At 44.0% G+C, this 18144-nt stretch overlaps 4 protein-coding genes across 4 annotated transcripts; 1 reads left to right on the top strand and 3 right to left on the bottom strand.

Annotated features, from left to right (window-relative positions):
- Positions 1 to 2549: 2549 nt before the first annotated feature.
- Positions 2550 to 3011, bottom strand: LOC9272049 (formin-like protein 16). The gene has a single exon (XM_015780518.3). It carries the CDS (start codon positions 3009 to 3011, stop codon positions 2550 to 2552), a length of 462 nt encoding a protein of 153 aa, XP_015636004.1.
- Positions 3012 to 7111: 4100 nt separating this feature from the next.
- On the top strand, positions 7112 to 10926 carry LOC4325025 (B3 domain-containing protein Os01g0905400-like). The gene is made up of 5 exons (NM_001428171.1): positions 7112 to 7775; positions 8058 to 9288; positions 9385 to 9528; positions 9771 to 9886; positions 10561 to 10926. Exons 1-5 carry the CDS (start codon positions 7494 to 7496, stop codon positions 10807 to 10809), a joined length of 2022 nt encoding a protein of 673 aa, NP_001415100.1. The 5' UTR covers positions 7112 to 7493; the 3' UTR covers positions 10810 to 10926.
- A 1597-nt stretch (positions 10927 to 12523) lies between these two features.
- LOC4325024 (exocyst complex component EXO70A1) lies at positions 12524 to 14776 on the bottom strand. The gene is made up of 2 exons (XM_015768953.3): positions 13926 to 14776; positions 12524 to 13831 (listed from the first exon to the last, which is right to left on the bottom strand). Exons 1-2 carry the CDS (start codon positions 14588 to 14590, stop codon positions 12667 to 12669), a joined length of 1830 nt encoding a protein of 609 aa, XP_015624439.1. The 5' UTR covers positions 14591 to 14776; the 3' UTR covers positions 12524 to 12666.
- Positions 14777 to 15363: 587 nt separating this feature from the next.
- LOC4325023 (exocyst complex component EXO70A1) lies at positions 15364 to 17414 on the bottom strand. The gene is made up of 2 exons (XM_015768960.3): positions 16791 to 17414; positions 15364 to 16683 (listed from the first exon to the last, which is right to left on the bottom strand). Exons 1-2 carry the CDS (start codon positions 17378 to 17380, stop codon positions 15600 to 15602), a joined length of 1674 nt encoding a protein of 557 aa, XP_015624446.1. The 5' UTR covers positions 17381 to 17414; the 3' UTR covers positions 15364 to 15599.
- Between the last annotated feature and the right edge of the window lie 730 nt (positions 17415 to 18144).

The raw sequence follows: 18144 nt of genomic DNA, 5'->3' as shown, positions 1-18144 counted from the left end.
AATATTCCTTATTTTTTAATTCCGAATTTCAACTATTTCTAAATTGTATTTTTATATGGACTCTAGTCTCCTTTTCTAATATTCCTTATTTTTTAATTCCGAATTTCAGCTATTTCTAAATTGTATTTCTATATGGACTCTAGTCTCCTTTTCTAATATTCCTTTTTTTTAATTCCGAATTTCAGCTATTTGTAAATTGTATTTCTATATGGACTCTACTTTTTCTTTTTCTCCGATTAATGTGAGAATTTCTAGGTCATGAGAGCGAACGTGGAGGCTCTTTTTTCCGAATTTTAGTTATTTTTAAATTCCTATATGGACTCTATACTCTACCTCTAATATTTCTTTTTTTTAATTCCGAATTTCTATTTTTTTTCTTAATTGTATTTCTATATGGACTCTATACTCTACTTTTAATATTCCTTATTTTTTAATTCAGAATTTCTATTATTTCCTAATTGTATTTCTATATGGACTCTATACTCTACTTCTAATATTCTTTATTTTTAATTCCGAATTTCTATTATTTCCTAATTGTATTTATATATGAACTCTATACTCTTTTTTTCTAATATTTCTTATTTTTTAATTCCGAATTTTAACTATTTCTAAAGTGTATTTCTATATGGACTCTAGTCTCCTCCTCTAATATTCCTTATTTTTTAATTCCGAATTTCAGCTATTTCTAAATTGTATTTCTATATGGACTTTGTTTTTTTCTTTTTCTCCGATTAATGTGAGAATTTCTAGGCCATGAGAGCGAACGTGGAGGCTCCTTTTTCTATTCCTTTAATTATATAATAGATAGATTGTTGTTCTCTCTTGCTTTCTGAAATTTTCAGTAACAAAGGGATGTGTCATGTGTATTCGTTGTAAGACTAGCTTTGCTGGTTAAAAGTGAAAGTATGGGTCATTACGTAGTACACCCTAGTGAAGTTGTTATTATCAGGTGGCAACGAGTTACCCTGGGAACAGATCAAAGATCTGCTAGCTCCAAGCCTCTAACTAGTATTCAAAACCATGATCTTTAATCTAATTTTTATTTGATGCAGATTTGTGCCCTCTGATATTAATACCGATGCTTAGGATCTTCAGTGAAGCAAGGCCCTTGCATTAACATATTTAACCTACAATTGTTGCCGTTTAATTATGATTTCACAAACAGAACAACACATATATATTTTTCTTAATAAGTACAGTTTTTGCAGTTGTTCAGTATTAAGTCAATGGCCGAAATAGAAGTGGCAACTAAAAGATTAGCTTCACCTAATGCACACATTAGTTGCACCGTTAATAAACAAATCGCCTGATTAGTAAACAACAATCTTGCTGTTTGACAAATTCGCGGTGCAGCAATCGGCGCAGACAGCACGGCCGGGTCGATGATTCTCTGTTTTCTTTTCAATTCGCTTTAGACTATCATATCATGCGCTAAATGGCAATTGGATTATTGGACCATTGCTGCCACGCTCCGACATCCGCGAACGAACAAGCTTTCAGGAGGACGAAAACCGTGTGGCTTTAGATTCTTTAAGATAGAGATGATGATGGATTACGTTAGGTGAAACGTACGTTAATCACAAGCCTGAAGCCTCCAGCACGACACCTTTGCATAATATCTTTGCCTGCTGGCCCCCAGCAAACAAATTGATTGATGCACCGGGCGTGTAGTGTTCAGCAAGCACCCAACTGATGGCTGATTGAACCTTGGATAAACTCTGTCTGTCTAGATTACCAGAATTTCACATAAAACCTCCCAGTTTTATTCAAAAATCAAAGAGATTGGTAAAGTCCTTTGGAATGTAGGAATTTAAAAAGATTTTTGTGAGAATCGGACTGTTTTCTATTAGAACTCTATAAAATTTCAGTTTTGCGAAAAACGAAATTTTTAATGTTTACTTAATTTCAGCTATTTTTTCCTATGTAATTGTTCTTCTCTCTTATAGTATGAAAGTATATTCATATATCTTCTAAATAGGTGATTAATTGGTTTTATCCTGATTCTCTTATACTGTTATACAGTGAGTACTGGGAAAATTATATTATAACCCTTGAAATTTACAGTGAAAGTATTGAAATTTATAGTATAATTGCAATGTAAATATATAATCTACAGTGTAAAAAAGATTTGATTATTTTCCGTTGGGAAATACGGCGCCATGAGTATGACTAGTTCCTAAATTTTTTGCTTCCCAAAAGAGCTAGTATATTTACTTTACTGAACTCCAAAATGCATCGACAAATTGGCCATGAAATCCTGGACAAGTTGTGCAGCACTGCAGGGTCATGTTCATGTACTTTGGGAGCTACTAGCCTTTTGTATCGCTCAGAACATCACCAACAGCCTCTCTATATCGGACTCTCCAAACACCCATATAGCTAACTATCCATCCAATTTAGCTAGTCAAACTAGTTGTTTACTCCAACAGCCTCTTTATCTACCTCTCTACTTTAACTCTATGACACTGGGACCATATGTCAGCCTCTCCCTTCTTCTTCCTATTTCTTCCCCTCTTCCCCACTAAACTAATTTGATCCTTTCTTGTTCTTCATTGGCGGGTCGACGGCTGGCGCACGACGGCGGGGCGGCGGCCTGGTGGCGACGGCGGCGGGGAGCGGCGCGGTGGGGGCGGCGCAAGGCGGAGGCGGCGTCGGCACAGCCGTGCCTGGCTGGGCAGCGTGCGGCAGGGGGCGGCGGGCGGCGGAGGCGGCGTCGGCATAGCCGTGCCCGGCTGGGCGGCGCGCGGCGGAGGCGGCGTCGGCACAGCCGTGCCCTGCTGGGCGGCGGCTGGGCGGCGGCCGGAGCGGCGGCGGCCGGCGCGGCGGCGGCTTGAAGGCGGCTCGTCGACGTCGGGGAAGAGGGCGGAGGTAGGAGAGAGTGGCGCCGGCTGTCGCGGCGAGCGGAGGACGGCGGCTGGCCGGCGGTCGCGGCGAGCGGAGGCCGGCGGCTGCAGCGCCGCCTCGCTGCAGTCCGCCGCCCTGCCGCCGTGCCTCGTCGTTGTCGTCGCCATTGTCCAACATATGCAGAGAGAATGATGAGAGAGAGAGCGTGGGTCCCACACTCCCACCGTTGGCGAGCTAGTTTTGGCTGGCCAAATAGCTAGTTTTGGCTGAGCTGTGGCCAAATAGCTGTTGGAGCTCGTTTTTAGTTTAAAATTACCAAATTTTAATTTGGAGAGTGAGATAGCTATGCTGTTTGAGATGGTCTTAGCGAACAGCCGATCGCACTAGGGACCTAGGGCTGCGCGAGGCAAAAGTTACGGCCACTAGCAGCAGTAGAGTGTTTAGTCACTAGTGTGTCTGATGATGATTGACGATGATTCAGCGGCCGGCATGCGGGAGCGCAGAGACGGGCAGGCCGGCCCCTCTGCCGCAAAACCGTGCGGCGGTTTGGCGAATCCGGAGACGCCGCCGCTAGAGTTTTATAACATACGACCAAATTCGACGTGATCTTTTTTATAGCCGTCAAAAAGTTCTCGGATTGTTAATTTGATTAGCTTATGGTGCTGTGCCTTGTGTTGATTTGTGGTGCATCCGTGCATGCACCTAATTGCTTTGTACTATTGGTGTGTGTTGATCGTTTAACCTGCATTCCCATCTGGTCCAAAAGTTGTTCCAAAAGATGGACTGATAGAGTATGGGAGAAATGGAGAGCAGGTGCTCCCTACATTCTATAAAAAAACCAAATCTAATACAAATATAGCGCATATCTATAGTGCTCCATTAGAATATGTCACACTCCATATTAGCCTATCTCCGTATTATCAAGATATGTCACATCTCGTATTAACTTTATTTTTCTATGAGACGGAAGAAGTGTAGGTGTCATTGTTGGCCCTATCGTTTCGCTTATTCGGGGAATAAGCGAAACGACATATTTGCAAACGAATAATAATTTGTAAATAAAACTTTTATATACGTGTTCTTTACGATTTAAAAGCAAAGACTAAAAAATAAATTTCGATAAAAAAACCTCAAATCAACTCCAAATTTAAGGTTGAAAATTCAAAATTTGGTTGATAAATTTGAGCATATGCAAAAAGATGAGGCCGTGTGTGTCTAGTCTAGTACTATTTCCTTTATGGGTGTAGCTATATTTATGGCGCCATATTTTTCATCAAAAAATAGTCGACATGTATTTACATTGTAAGTCCCTAAATTACATATGTAATTTTAGTGTATTTACAATGTAAGTCTCAAAATTACATATGTAAGTACTAAAATTACATATGTAAATTCAAAAATTACATACTAATTATATATGTAAGTGGGGTGTAAATGAGGTGTAACTACTGTGTAAGTGGCTAAAAAAAAATCGACTATAGCATGTGGCGCCATATTTCTAGCAACTCCGATTGGGTGTAGCTATATTTATGGCGCCATATTTTTCATCAAAAAATAGTCGGCATGTATTTACATTGTAAGTCCCTAAATTACATATGTAATTTTAGTGTATTTATAATGTAAGTCTCAAAATTACATATGTAAGTACTAAAATTACATACTAATTACATATGTAAGTGGGGTGTAAATGAGGTGTAACTACTGTGTAAGTGGCTGAAGGGTGTAGCTATATTTATGGCACCATATTTTTCATCAAAAAATAGTCGGCATGTATTTACATTATAAGTCCCTAAATTACATATGTAATTTTAGTGTATTTATAATGTAAGTCTCAAAATTACATATGTAAGTACAAAAATTACATATGTAAATTCGAAAATTACGTACTAATTACATATGTAAGTGGAGTGTAAATGAGGTGTAACTAATGTGTAAGTGGCTGAAAAAAAATCGACTGTAGCATATGGTGCCATATTTCTAGCAACTCCGCTCTTCATATGGCGCCATATTTCTAGCAGGGTGTAGCTATATTTATGGCGCCATATTTTTCATCAAAAAATAGTCGGCATGTATTTACATTGTAAGTCCCTAAATTACATATGTAATTTTAGTGTATTTATAATGTAAGTCTCAAAATTACATATGTAAGTACTAAAATTATATATGTAAATTCGAAAATTACATACTAATTACATATGTAAGTGGGGTGTAAATGAGGTGTAACTACTGTGTAAGTGGCTGAAAAAAAATTGACTGTAGCATATGACGCCATATTTCTAGCAACAGCGGAGTTGCTAGAAATATGGCGCCATATGCTACAGTCGATTTTTTTTCAGCCACTTACACAGTAGTTACACCTCATTTACGAATTTACATACTAATTACATATGTAATTTTCAAATTTACATATATAATTTTAGTACTTACATATGTAATTTTGAGACTTACATTGTAAATACACTAAAATTATATATGTAATTTAGGGACTTACAATGTAAATACATGCCGACTATTTTTTGATGAAAAATATGGCGCCATAAATATAGCTACACCCAACGGAGTTGCTAGAAATATGGCGCCATATGCTACAGTCGATTTTTTTTCAGCCACTTACACAGTAGTTACACCTCATTTACGAATTTACATACTAATTACATATGTAATTTTCAAATTTACATATATAATTTTAGTACTTACATATGTAATTTTGAGACTTACATTGTAAATACACTAAAATTATATATGTAATTTAGGGACTTACAATGTAAATACATGCCGACTATTTTTTGATGAAAAATATGGCGCCATAAATATAGCTACACCCAACGGAGTTGCTAGAAATATGGCGCCATATGCTATAGTCGATTTTTTTTCAGCCACTTACACAGTAGTTACACCTCATTTACACCCCACTTACATATGTAATTAGTATGTAATTTTCGAATTTACATATGTAATTTTAGTACTTACATATGTAATTTTGAGACTTACATTGTAAATACACTAAAATTACATATATAATTTAGAGACTTACAATGTAAATACATGCCGACTATTTTTTGATGAAAAATATGGGGTGTAGCTATATTTATGGCGCCATATTTTTCATCAAAAAATAGTCGGCATGTATTTACATTGTAAGTCCCTAAATTACATATGTAATTTTAATGTATTTACAATGTAAGTCTCAAAATTACATATGTAAGTACTAAAATTACATACTAATTACATATGTAAGTGGGGTGTAAATGAGGTGTAACTACTGTGTAAGTGGCTGAAAAAAATCGACTGTAGCATATGGCGCCATATTTCTAGCAACTCCGAAAATATGGCGCCATAAATATAGCTATACTTATTTTTTTTATTTCCTCCTGCGTCATTTAGTCCTTATTTTCAGTAACAGTAACACCACTACGAATCTGCCGTTCTAGATTTTGGACCGTACGTACGTGCGTTGATCTGGACGGCCGACCGGCCGGCCGGCCGCCGGCCACCGTCCACCACGAAACGGCCGCCAGCGCGGCAACTCCTCCAGCACACAAAGCTCCGTACGGCTCGCTGATGGGATGCAGCGACAACGCGACACGACGAATTCTAGTCCTTTTGCACGATCCGTCTCCTCTTCGGTTTCGACGAGAAATTTCTGCTCTCTGCTACTGCTAGGCCTTACATAGAGAGTTCATGGGCTTCGGCCCATATCACGATAGAGCCCAGCAACAATCCAACCCACGGATGAAAATTTTGGCCGAATTTTTTGCTTCCGATTTCCACTTTTCCAGTACAATCTTGGACATGAGAAAAATGGAGGACTAGACGCCAAGAGCAGCCAGCCAGTTTTGTCAGACGGTGATGACAACGAGGAAGACTGAGGTTCACGGTCACCTGGGATGCCGGGACCCACCCTTGTCATCGGATCACCGGAGAAGAGCCCCGGCCTCTTCGTGGTCTCGGTTCACAGTCACTGGCCACTGGGACCCTCATCCTCGGGCCCACCTGTCAGTGAGATGGCACTTTGCTGCATGCATGCAAATTGTAGGCATCACTCGTCAGGATGGAGGCCAAAGAGGAGCATCCAGGGTATCACTTCCCGATGCGCCAGGTGGAGAAGGATGGCCAAGTTGTTCGGTGTTGCAATTGTTGCAGAAAAAAAACGAAAAGAAATTTTAGTACTACGGATTACAGTAGAAAGTGGCTACGGAAATTGTAACTTTCTCGCTCTTGGGAGACGAACATAAAAGCATTGATGGAATGGCCGAAGTATAACTCTATGTTGTGTAACCACTGTAACCTTTCGTTGGTCTCTCTCTTCTGCTCTGCTCTCCGTTGTGGGAGAAGAAATCAGCAATAATTTGATCCTTTTTCCTTGCATGTCTCCTTTTCTGTTGATCATTTTAGTGTTAAGTCAAATGATCACCTCTTTTTTTCTGTTTGAGGCCTGAGCGATGTCTGCATGTCTGAATATATATAGGCAGCTCAATTATGGGAGATAGGGAATGATCAGAGGAAGCAAATGGTTCTTGATACCTTGGTTGATAATCTCAAGATGACATTATTCAGCAAATTAGCAAATATTGCATCTTGTGTTTCCTCTGCTTCTTGCTTTCATCGTTGGTTCTTTTGAGATCACTTTCAGACATCAGCTAGCAAGCATGGTGGAGCTGATAAAAGTGCCGAAGATAGAGCAAGAAGAGGGCAATGCTGACAGCCATGGAAAAGAGAAAGCTGACGTCGTCCATGAGGAGAAAACCGAGAAGGTGAAGAGGAGGAGGAAGAGGGTCAGTGACCCTCAGAGGAAGAAAGCCTGCGTGGATTGCACGAAGAGATGCATCCGAATTCATGGCATGGCTTCTTCCTCCTCCGAGAAGGCTAGGCCGACCCCGACGCTGCCGTCCTTCTTCAAGATCATGGTCGGTTACTTCTCCGAGAACATGGTATGGATTTCCATCTTTTTTGCATGATTCAGTGTAGTTTTGCTTATTCAGACAGGCACCATGTGTATTTTAGGCAAGTCCTAGGTATGACTGTTGGTGCAAGCACTTTATGCCACATTTGGCAATGAACTGGATGTCTGAGATCTGTCAAAAAAACATTGTATATTTAGTGAATAAGATCCACTAGTGAAAATGTGTTGACTATGATTTAGTATTTATATTCAGCAGTAACTTACTTGACGCAAGAACATAATATGTGTATGTATGTTTTTACAAATGCAGGATATACCACTCCCATTTGCCAGGACAATCACTGACATGACAGGCTCCAATGTATATCTTGAAGATGCATATGGACTTCGCTGGCGAGTGCGGCTGTATCTGCACGACGATGTTCTGTCATTTGGCCATGGGTGGAAGAACTTTGTGCTCGATCACGACATCAGCGTCGGCGAGTTCCTGGTGTTCAGGCAGATCGCCAGGTCAGTCTTCACCGTGCAAATATTCGCAATTTCAGCTTGCGAAAGGATCCATCTCTGTGAAAGGAACAAGAGGCAGAGCCGGAAGAGGAAGCCCGGGCGAAAAACAGGCTATCCTGCTAACAATCAAATGGTGAAAGTAAGCAGCAAAGATGTGGTTAAACGTCGAAAGAAACAACGCACCGATGAACAGATATATGATCTGGACCCCAGGCAACATGACATGCCTGTTCGTGTCTGCATCGACTCTGGTTCTGAGCAAAGATGTTCAGAATCTTCAGTGAAAGAACTGGATGCTGCTCCTGATAAATCACATGCAGTTGTTCAGGTCCCTGCAACAGAGTGCAATGCTGATCCCAGTTACAATGCAGCTGGAATGAAGACAATAAAAAATTTGGAAGCTATTGGTGCATCTTCTAGCACAAAAGACGTGACATGGGATGCAAATAAATCTGAAGATTACCCAAGTTTTAGTTATCCTGAATCAAGCAATGTGATGACTGCTGATAAAGAATCAGAACGCTCACACCAAGATAGGCCAATGCAACTTTACTGCGAGTTAGGGCTAGAAGACGGGAATGCTGAAACTGAGAACTGCGAGAACTCCAATGTGCTAGAGAATGCAGAATTAAGAACACCTTTGGCTATGATGGATCTTAATGAAGTGGGTATAGATGACATATTTCTGTCAGCTGATATATACGAATTTGATAGTGATTTTTGTAGTCCAGAAGCATTTTCTGTTGACGTGAACACCGAAGGGCTAGTTTCCAATGGCCGAACTCCAGGTGATTGTTTTGGAGTGCCTGAGACATCAAGATGTTTGGAAAATAAACAGATGACTGATGTACCAAGAACAAGTACAGATGATGGCAGCATTGCTGTACATGGCATAGACATCAACGCATTGCCCAGTAACACTTACCCTGACATTGGACAGGGCAACACTTACCCTGACATTGATGCAGCTCCAGACGATTGCAAGAAGGATAAAGATGTTTTGCATTCTGAGTGCAACAAAGTTGCTCAAAAAGGTTAGTACCTATGAAACCTTATTTGCAATGTATTTTGTATATTTGCAAACTTATACTGAGCAATGAGAAATCATTAATATTCAGTATCTGTTCCAGCCCATTCTTCTGTGAAGCAAGATATCACTAAAGATGGTCCACGGCAGATTGCTGCAGAAATTATGTCAAGCGATCCAAAGACTTGTGAACTTACTTACGTCAGAAAAAATAGCGTGCAACCTGGTATTTCTTCCGTTTCACAATGTAAGTCATTCTAGCATTTCCCACATTCATATTGATGTTAATGAATCTATACATATAGACATATAAATGTGGGAAATGCTAGAATGACTTACATTGTGAAACGGATGGAGTAGTAGTTATCTGGTGCCCTTTTTGGTGATTCTGCATATTATACTAGATTTAAGAGTATTTTCTCAAGAAATGTTCAAATTAACAAATGGATTATATAAAAGGTTATTTTACGAGTGTCGGGCAATATGCAGGGAACAATAGCAAAGGACAGGAAAGTGGAGGCACAAAGTCATGTGTAGTTCTTGCAGTTGCAGCAAATAGCAAGAAATTTTGCATAACCATACCTCCACCAGACCAAACATGGCTTGTGAGTAGCCTTTACTGAACTTGTTCCCTTTTCCAAGTCTTTTGTGTTCAAACTGCATAAAGGACATAAAATATCCTGATGAAACAGTCTCTGTCAGTTCCTGTCTTAAAAAAAATTATATTTAGCGACAAGTGACTAATATTAATCGTTCACCGAAGTTGGAGATAGTAGGCCAGGGCTATGAGATAGCATGGGCAAGGCCCTGTTTAGACGGGGCACTAATTATAAATATTAAACATAGAATATTGATAAAAATCTATTCTATAACCTTGAACTAATTTGCGAGACGAATCTATTGAGTCTAATTAATCCATGATTAGCCTATGTGATGCTACAGTAAATATACGTTAATTATGGATTAATTAGGCTTAAAAAATTTGTCACACGAATTAGCTCTCATTTATGTAATTAGTTTTATAAGTAGTCTATGTTTAATACTTCAAATTCATCCGATATGACAGGGACTAAAGTTTAGTCCTTGGATCCAAACACCCCCTAAATTATGAATGAATAGGTATCTGAAAGAATATGAATGTTGAATATCCAAAGTTCAGCTAAAACACAACAGATTAACTGTTTAATACCTTGTCTAGATTCTTGTCCTACCACTTGTGAAAAAACAAATATTTACATTTCCTGAGCATGCACAGCACTTCTAAAAGATGCACTTACAGGAGCTTCCAAGACGACTGCCAGTTCTTCCAAGAACAAAGAAACAAGCGAGGAAGATATTAATACTCAAGGATCCATCCATGAGACTCTGGCCTGTGCTGTACCAATGCACCCCAAAATTCAACGGTTTCATCGCTGGATGGGCTGACATAAGTAGGGAGAACAACCTGCGTGAAGGCGACACCTGCGAGTTTGAACTTTGCAGTAACTCTGAACTATCATTCCAGGTGCTTGTGCCCAATTTGCAGTAGCCACCATTTCACTTGCCCTTTGTTTCATATCCGTGTAACGATGTAGAATCAAAATGGTGTAGACTTATTCCTTGTAAAAATGGATCTGAGCAACGAATCTCCTGAATTACCCGAGTTAATTCCAAAGATGTGGCATTAGCCTAGTGGTTATAAGAGACTTAGTAGCACCTGAGGTTCTGGGTTCGACTGTAAGCCGGAACGGCCATGTCCGGCACGGCTGCGCGGCGTTTGGCGAGGATGAGTGGGGAGCCGCCAGGTGCCAGCAGAGGAGAGGAAAAACTAACATCTTTATAAGGGCCATAGTCAGTTTAATTGAGGCACAATCTATTTCCAACACTTTTAGCCAGTTGAATCGTTTTTTTCAATATTTGCATATACTTTTTGCCCATTTTCGTCCAACTTCATCGTTTGCGCTGTAAGTTGTCCGTCCTCACCGCGAGAGTGTAAATCCTGTTTGTAGGTATGTCCCGAAAACCTTTCGCTCTGCTCACGAGACGGGTGTTTATCCCTATTTGTCTAATCGGCTTCGCTAGCCGGTTTTGATCTTCTAAACCCATCTTGATTAGGGTGTTTCCCAAGGTTGAGGTGGTTGGTGACTCTAAACAGAATCCATATAGAATTACAATTTAAAAATAGTTAAAATTCGGAATTAAAAAAAAGGAATATCGGAATAGGAGACTAGAGTCCATATAGAAATACAATTAAGAAATAACAGAAATTTGGAATTAAAAATAAGGAATATTAGAAGTGGAGTATAGAGTCCATATAGAAATACAATTAAGAAATAAATTTGAAATTAAAAATAAGGAATATTAGAAGTGTAGTATGGAGTCCATATAGAAATACAATTAAGAAATAATAGAAAATCAGAATTAAAAATAAGGAATATTAAATCAAAATTAAAAATAAGGAATATTAGAAGTAGAGTACAGAGTGCATATAAGAATTTAAAACTAACTACAATTCAGACTAAACATAATAAGATTAATGTAGAGTTTAGAGTTCGTATAAAAATACAATTTACAAATAACAAAAAATCGAAATTAAAAAAAATAGGAAGAATAGTCTAAAGTTAATATAGGAATACAATTTAGAATTAATTGAAATTCGAAATTAAAAATTAAAGAATATTGAAAGATGAATTTAGAGTCCACATAGAAATACAATTAGAAATAATAAAAATTCAAAATTCAAAATATATAATATTGGAAGAAGAGCCTAGAGTATATATAGAAATACAATTACAGATAACGAAAATTCGGAATTAAAAAAACAAATATTGAAAGACGAGTCTAGAGTCCATATAGAAATATAATTTACAAATACCTAAAATCTGATATTAAAAATAATTAATAACGAACACATATATAAAATACAATATAAATATTACACATTAGTAGTTTTATAAAGTTAGTACAAAATTTAAAATTATGTTACCATTTTAATATATTTGATAATACATTGAAAAAACATTGCTATTATTTGAGAGAAAATATGATGATGCTAGCCGTGTAATCTGCACGGGCCACCATGCTAGTTACAATTGAGATTGAAAGTTAGGGCATTAACACAATTCTCCCAATAAATTTTGGTTGGATGAGATATATCATAGAACTATAAATATAAATCTAGACACACTTTATCTATATTCGTAGTAGTGTCTGCTCAGATTTGTAGTAATCTTTTTTTATTTAGAGATGGAGTGAGTGACATATAGCTTAAATCTTGTTAAACTAGATGAATTTATAGAAATCAATGATCAAAACAGAAATGTTTAACATGAGCAGTATACAAAGCCAAATATAGCTAATTTGAAATAGAGAAAGTATTACAAAAGAATCTGGCGCTGTCCTAAAATTACAGCAACAATTTGTTGCGCTCCGCCGCTTCTCCTTCGAACAACTCCCACAGCAACCGGTCCAGCTCGCCCGCGGTGTGCCTGACGTTTTTCTGGAGCTTGGGGTGATTCTGCAAGTATGCGCTGTAAGCGGGAACGACCATCTCCGACGCGGCCTTCCGCAGCGCGTCGCGCAGCGCGGGATCGGGAATCTCGCGGTGCACCTGACTCTCGTACGCTTCGTCAAACGCGGAGCTGAACTTGGCGGCAACTTTCACCGGCTTCCTCCCCGCGGTTTCCAGGCAAGCCGCAACCGGGGCCCAACACGCCTCGACGTAGCTCGCCACGTACCGCGCGATCAGGCTCCCGCGCCGCGCGGCCCACCCGTCTCCGAGCAGAGGCTCCACGCCGGCGTCCACGGCGCGTCTCGCCACGTAGCTCGCGTTGGTGGCCAGGAAGAGGTGCCGCGAGGCTGCAGCTGCTGCAGCCGCGTCGTCGTCGTCGTTGGACAGCTTGGGGTTGATCTCCTCGAGGTGTCGTTCCAGGCTCGTGACGAGCACCGCCACTAGGCTTCCCAGCGAGGTCACGCTCTCGCCGGCGCCGTTCGCGAGGATCAGGTCCAGCGCGGCGCGGTGCGGCGACAGCAGCTCGACGCAGGTCATGGCGTACCGCGTCAGCGGATGGACGCCGACGCCGCGCGCGGCGCTCCCCGTCGTCTGGGGACAATCTGCCTTTCGGATCCTGGCGATGAGGCCGCCGATCATGGCTCTCAGCGCGCGCGCCAGCTTGGCGAGAACAACCTCGACCTGCCGGGAGACGAGCTCAACGCGTTGCTCGGTGAACAGGAGCAGGAGTCCCGGAGTCGCGTTGCTCAGTGCCTCGTACATTTCCAGGACATACACGAGCTTGTCCGGTGCTTCCGTGGTAGTGAACCCGTTCGCGAATCTGAGCAGGACGAAGATGCTGTTCTTCGCGATGGCCATGAAGTAATCGTTCTTGAACCTGTCGAACGCTCCGCAGCTCTGTGCTTGGAGCTGCCTTTGCATGACGGCGAGGGCCTTCGCGACGAGCTTTGTTGCCAAGATCCACCGCTTGATCATGTCCTCTGCTGTCCACCACTCCGCGTCCTCGAAACTGACATGGTCGGTTTCGAAAGCGCATTCCATTTGAAGGATCGTCAGGAACCTGTTCCATGGCGAAGAAAAACAGCCAGAACACAGCTCAGATCAACCATGGAGATAGTAGATTCTTAAATTGCATGATTTGGGACAAGTCGAACCTGTCTAAAACATCGCAGGGAGCGTTGGTGAATGCGTGGAGCAGTTCTTTCGTGTAGCCGGCGCGGATCACCCGGAGAGCGATCTGATGGAGGACGGACAAGCTTGCCGGGCTGATCAGATCGAGCTCATCAAAGAACTCGCCGTCCAAGAGCATGGTCACCGCGCCAACTCTGCTCGACTGGCTCCCGCCTGACGCGTACAGCTCGTCGATGGTGCTCGCCGTGCTGATGCTGCCGGTGGTGGGGAAGGCGAGCGACAGCGACACTCCACTGTCCGCCGCGGGCATCGAGAACTTCCCGACGGCGAAGCGAACGCCGAGCCTGACTTCCATCTGGGAAGCGTCCCACACCTTGAGGCGAAGGAATTCTTCCATTAGACATGACACGGCGACGTCGAGGGCATCCTGCATGCTGCGCCGAGCGGCGGAGGCCATGGGGAACGCGTGGATCTCCGCGAGGAGGAGGACCTCGTCGACCGCGGAGAGGAGGCTCTCGTTGGTGCAGGTCGCGTCCGAGTCCCATACGCCGGCGAGGTCGGCGCCGGACGAGCGCGCGCAGTGCCACCCGAGTATGACTTGCTCGGCAACGGCAAGCCGGTACTCGGCGCGCGTCATCGTCGACGCGGCCGCGACGTCTTCCGCTGCCTTCCCTGCCGCGGCGCCCATGAATGCGTGCACCAGCGGTGCAGGGTGCAGCAACTTGTTTTGCAGGGTCGGGAGGAAAGTGGACTGGATCACTGGCACAAGTAGTCCAGTACGCTTCTGCCCAGCGGGTGGTTTCGTGGCACATTTTGTGGTGTCGAGTTGAGCATTTCATCGAAGCTACGGGGAGAATATACAAGGTACACTTGTGAGTAGTGACCTGCTGCTCTGCGGAATTTGTAGTGGAGTCTAACGGAAAGTGCACTATCGTCAACGTCTCAAGGACCCAAGCACGCGTTTAGGGAGCATTCTAGAATGAATACTCCCTCCTTTTCATATCAGACGAGGGAGTATTTATTTTAGAATGATGTTGGTACGTATAGATGTTATCTTAAATAAATTAATCGTTACTCTTATATAAAGGGGTTGGTTTTGTAAGAGAGTTTAAGAGGAGCATACTTTCCATATCCTACGAGAAATATCTAAACTGCAATCTTGACTTTAGGTTGTCGGTAGGACTGCCGGATTCTTGTGGACACGCTGCCATTGAGCCTCCAGTAGTTCCTTCCAAAGTTGAAAGTTTGGGTTAAAATTGATACGATGTGATTAAAAAGTTGTGTGTATATGACAGGTTGATGTGATAGAAAAAGTTGGAAGTTTGGATCCAAAGTTTGAATCTAAACACAGCCTTCGATGAAAATATCTGATCTCTTTTAGATTTCGAAAATTTTTATCTTCAGAACTAAACTGGGCCTGAGTTCATGCCAGAAGCATGGTTCGCGAGGAAATTCAACCAGTGGTACAAATGAATTTCCTTACTCTTCTTTATTTTCTAAAATTACATGTGTTATTACAAAAGAATCCATGGTAAACAACTATAGTCTGTTGTTTGGCTGTGTTTAGTTCCACACTAAAATTGGAAATTTGAAGAAATTGGAACAATGTAACTGAAAAATTGGAAGTTCGTGTGTGTAGGAAAGTTCGATGCGACGAAAAATTTAAAAGTTTGAAAAAAAAAAGTTGAAATCGGCCTTCATTTGTTGTGCTCTGCAGCTTCTCCTTCGAACAATTCCGAAAGCCGCTCGCCCAGCTCCCCGGCGGTGTACCTGAGTTTTTTCTCGAGCTTGGGGTGCGTCTTCAGGTACACGCCGTAAGCAGTCACGACCTTGTCGGACACGGCCCTTCGCAACGCGTCGCGGAGCGCGGGATCGCGGACCTCGCAGCGCGCCTGACTCTCATACGCTCTGTCAAACGCGGCGCTGAACTTGGCCACGACTTTTGCCGCCGGCTTCCTGCCCGCGGGTTCCAAGCAAGCCACGACCGGTGCCCAGCAAGCCTCGGCGTAGCCCGCGACGTGCCGCTCCACGATGCTCTCGCGCGCCGCCGCCCACTCGTCCCCGAGCAGAGGCTTGCAGCTTTGCAGCACGAAGTTGGCGTTGTTGGCGTGGAAGAGGTGGTGCCGCGAACCGGTCGCCGCCGCCGTCGCGTCGTCATCGCAGGGAAGCACGGGCTTCTCTTCCAGGGACCCTACCACGCGCGACGCGAGATCGGACAGCGACGCTACGTCGTCCCCGCCGCTCGCGAGGATCAGGTCGAGCGTGTCGCGGTGCGGCGCCAGCCGCACGATGCAGAGCACGGCGTATTTCGTCAGCGGATGGACGCCGACGCCGACGATGTTCTTCGTGTTCGAGACACCGTCTCGTACCTTCGCTATGAGGCTGGCGACCATGGACCTTATCGACATAGCCAATTTGGCGAGGATTTCCTCGGACCTCTCGGCAACGAGCTCCTTGTGCGGCCCGGTGAACATGAGCAGGAGGCCTGAAGCGGCCTCGCTCAGAGCCTGGTACATGCCAAGGATGTAAATGAGCTTCTCGTGCGACGTGATGCTGGTGAAATCGTCTGCGAACTTGAGCAGGTTCAAGATTCGATTCTTTGTGATGGCCAAGAAGTACTCGTCCTTGAGAGCATCAAAGGCGCCGGGGGAGTTGTGCGTGTACAGCTGCCGCTGCATGACGACGAGGGCCTTCCCGACGAGATGAGTCGCCAGGCTCCATCGCTTGATCAGATCCACTGTCGTCCGCCGCGAGCATTCCCCCTGAAAAATCGACAAGAACCTGTTCCACGATTACAGTAAAAACAAAACGTTTCTTTAGAACCAAAGAAGTCACGGTTCAGATTAAAAAAAAACATAGTAGGTTAAACTGCAAGAAAATAGTCGTACCTGTCCAGAACATCGCATGGGGAATTTGTGAATTTCTGGACGAGCTCCTTCGTGTAGCCGGCACGGATTACCCGGTGCGCGATCTCATGGAGGACGAGCAGGCTCGCGGGGCAGAGCAGCTGGAGCTCATCCAAGAACTCGCCGTCCAAGAAGCCGACCAAGTCGCCAGGGGCACTCGACGGGCTTCCGGCCGACGCGCGCCCCACGGTGCTCGCCGAGCTGCTCCTGTCGCCGGTGCTGGGGAAGGTGTGCTGCCACAGGGCGTTGGCGGAAGCACCGACCGCGAGCCTGTCGACGGCGAGGCGCAGGTCATGGGAGGAGGCGTTCCAGACCCTGAGGCACATGAACTCGTCCATCATGAGCGACATGGCGGCGCGGAGGGCGCTGTCGAGGCGGGCGGCGGCCGCGGACGCCGCGGGGAAAGGCTGGGCCTCCGCCAGGTCGAGGATCTCGTCGACCGCGTCGAGGAGGCGTTCGTTGGTGCAGGCGGCCGCCGCGTCCCATATGCCGCGGTTCCGCTGGAATATGGTGTTCTCGGCAATGTCGAGCCGGGCCTTCGCCGGAGCCGCCTTCCCCACCGCCGCCCCCATGCAAGCGTGTCAGTCTGCGGAGTGTTTCAGTCTTGCAGAGTGAAGAGAGGAGGGCACTACCTAAAAAGAAGAAAACATTTTTTTGTGGATCGCGTGGTCCTCCGCTCGCCGCTCGTGCGGCTGTACTCTTCTTCTCGGTAGGTCTCTGCGCACTTGACTACTCCTTCTTGACTTCGCCGAAGTTGCGGTGAAGGGGACTACAGGGAGAAGACAAAGTTGGACGGACAGACGACGCGCACGGTCACAGAACAGTAGAGAGGACGTCTCTGTCAACTTTTATTTTTGCAGTTTCACGCGGAAATGGAAATGGTTGAGCATTTGAGCTCGTTTTTCCTCCGACGTTCACTGACTCAAAAGTTTTATTATTTGTCAACCTGCTTTGCATGGGACAGTGTATTTTTCTCTCTCCGATGACTTTTAGCTCCACATCTTGTTCAGACTTCAGAATAGAGCTGAAAATTGATTTCAAGGCACAGCATAGAGCGAAGAGGAAAAGATACTCCTTCGAATCTTCGATCGATTCTTTGCACGGGTTGTTCTTGGGCCCTGGAGCCTTGTACTGTTGGGACGCTGTGGGCAATAGGCATCTGCTGTTGGCGAACGGCTTCGTCAGACTCTCGCGGCGCGCTCCACGCGCACGACGCGCACCCCGCGCACGACGCCGCGCTCCTCGCTCCGCTCGCACCGCTGCACGTCCCTTAGATCAGGGGATTAGTTAGGCCCAGGCAACTCCCAAGCCTTGTTGTACATGTATAAATATAAGC

This window comes from Oryza sativa, chromosome 1 (assembly GCF_034140825.1).
Source record: "Oryza sativa Japonica Group chromosome 1, ASM3414082v1".
NCBI lineage: Eukaryota > Viridiplantae > Streptophyta > Magnoliopsida > Poales > Poaceae > Oryza > Oryza sativa.
Note: the sequence above shows the minus strand (reverse complement) of the source record. Positions and strands in the feature narration are given on the sequence as shown.

Bases quoted from the DNA above. Each gene is read 5' to 3' on its own strand.
- LOC9272049 (XM_015780518.3), bottom strand. From the start codon at position 3,011: ATGGCGACGACAACGACGAGGCACGGCGGCAGGGCGGCGGACTGCAGC.
- LOC4325025 (NM_001428171.1), top strand. From the start codon at position 7,494: ATGGTGGAGCTGATAAAAGTGCCGAAGATAGAGCAAGAAGAGGGCAAT. The intron at 9,289-9,384 runs GTTAGTACCTAT...TATCTGTTCCAG, and splicing joins CAACAAAGTTGCTCAAAAAG to CCCATTCTTCTGTGAAGCAA. The intron at 9,887-10,560 runs GTGAGTAGCCTT...ATGCACTTACAG, and splicing joins CACCAGACCAAACATGGCTT to GAGCTTCCAAGACGACTGCC.
- LOC4325024 (XM_015768953.3), bottom strand. From the start codon at position 14,590: ATGGGCGCCGCGGCAGGGAAGGCAGCGGAAGACGTCGCGGCCGCGTCG. The intron at 13,832-13,925 runs GTTCGACTTGTC...GCCATGGAACAG, and splicing joins CCCTGCGATGTTTTAGACAG to GTTCCTGACGATCCTTCAAA.
- LOC4325023 (XM_015768960.3), bottom strand. From the start codon at position 17,380: ATGGGGGCGGCGGTGGGGAAGGCGGCTCCGGCGAAGGCCCGGCTCGAC. The intron at 16,684-16,790 runs GTACGACTATTT...ATCGTGGAACAG, and splicing joins CCATGCGATGTTCTGGACAG to GTTCTTGTCGATTTTTCAGG.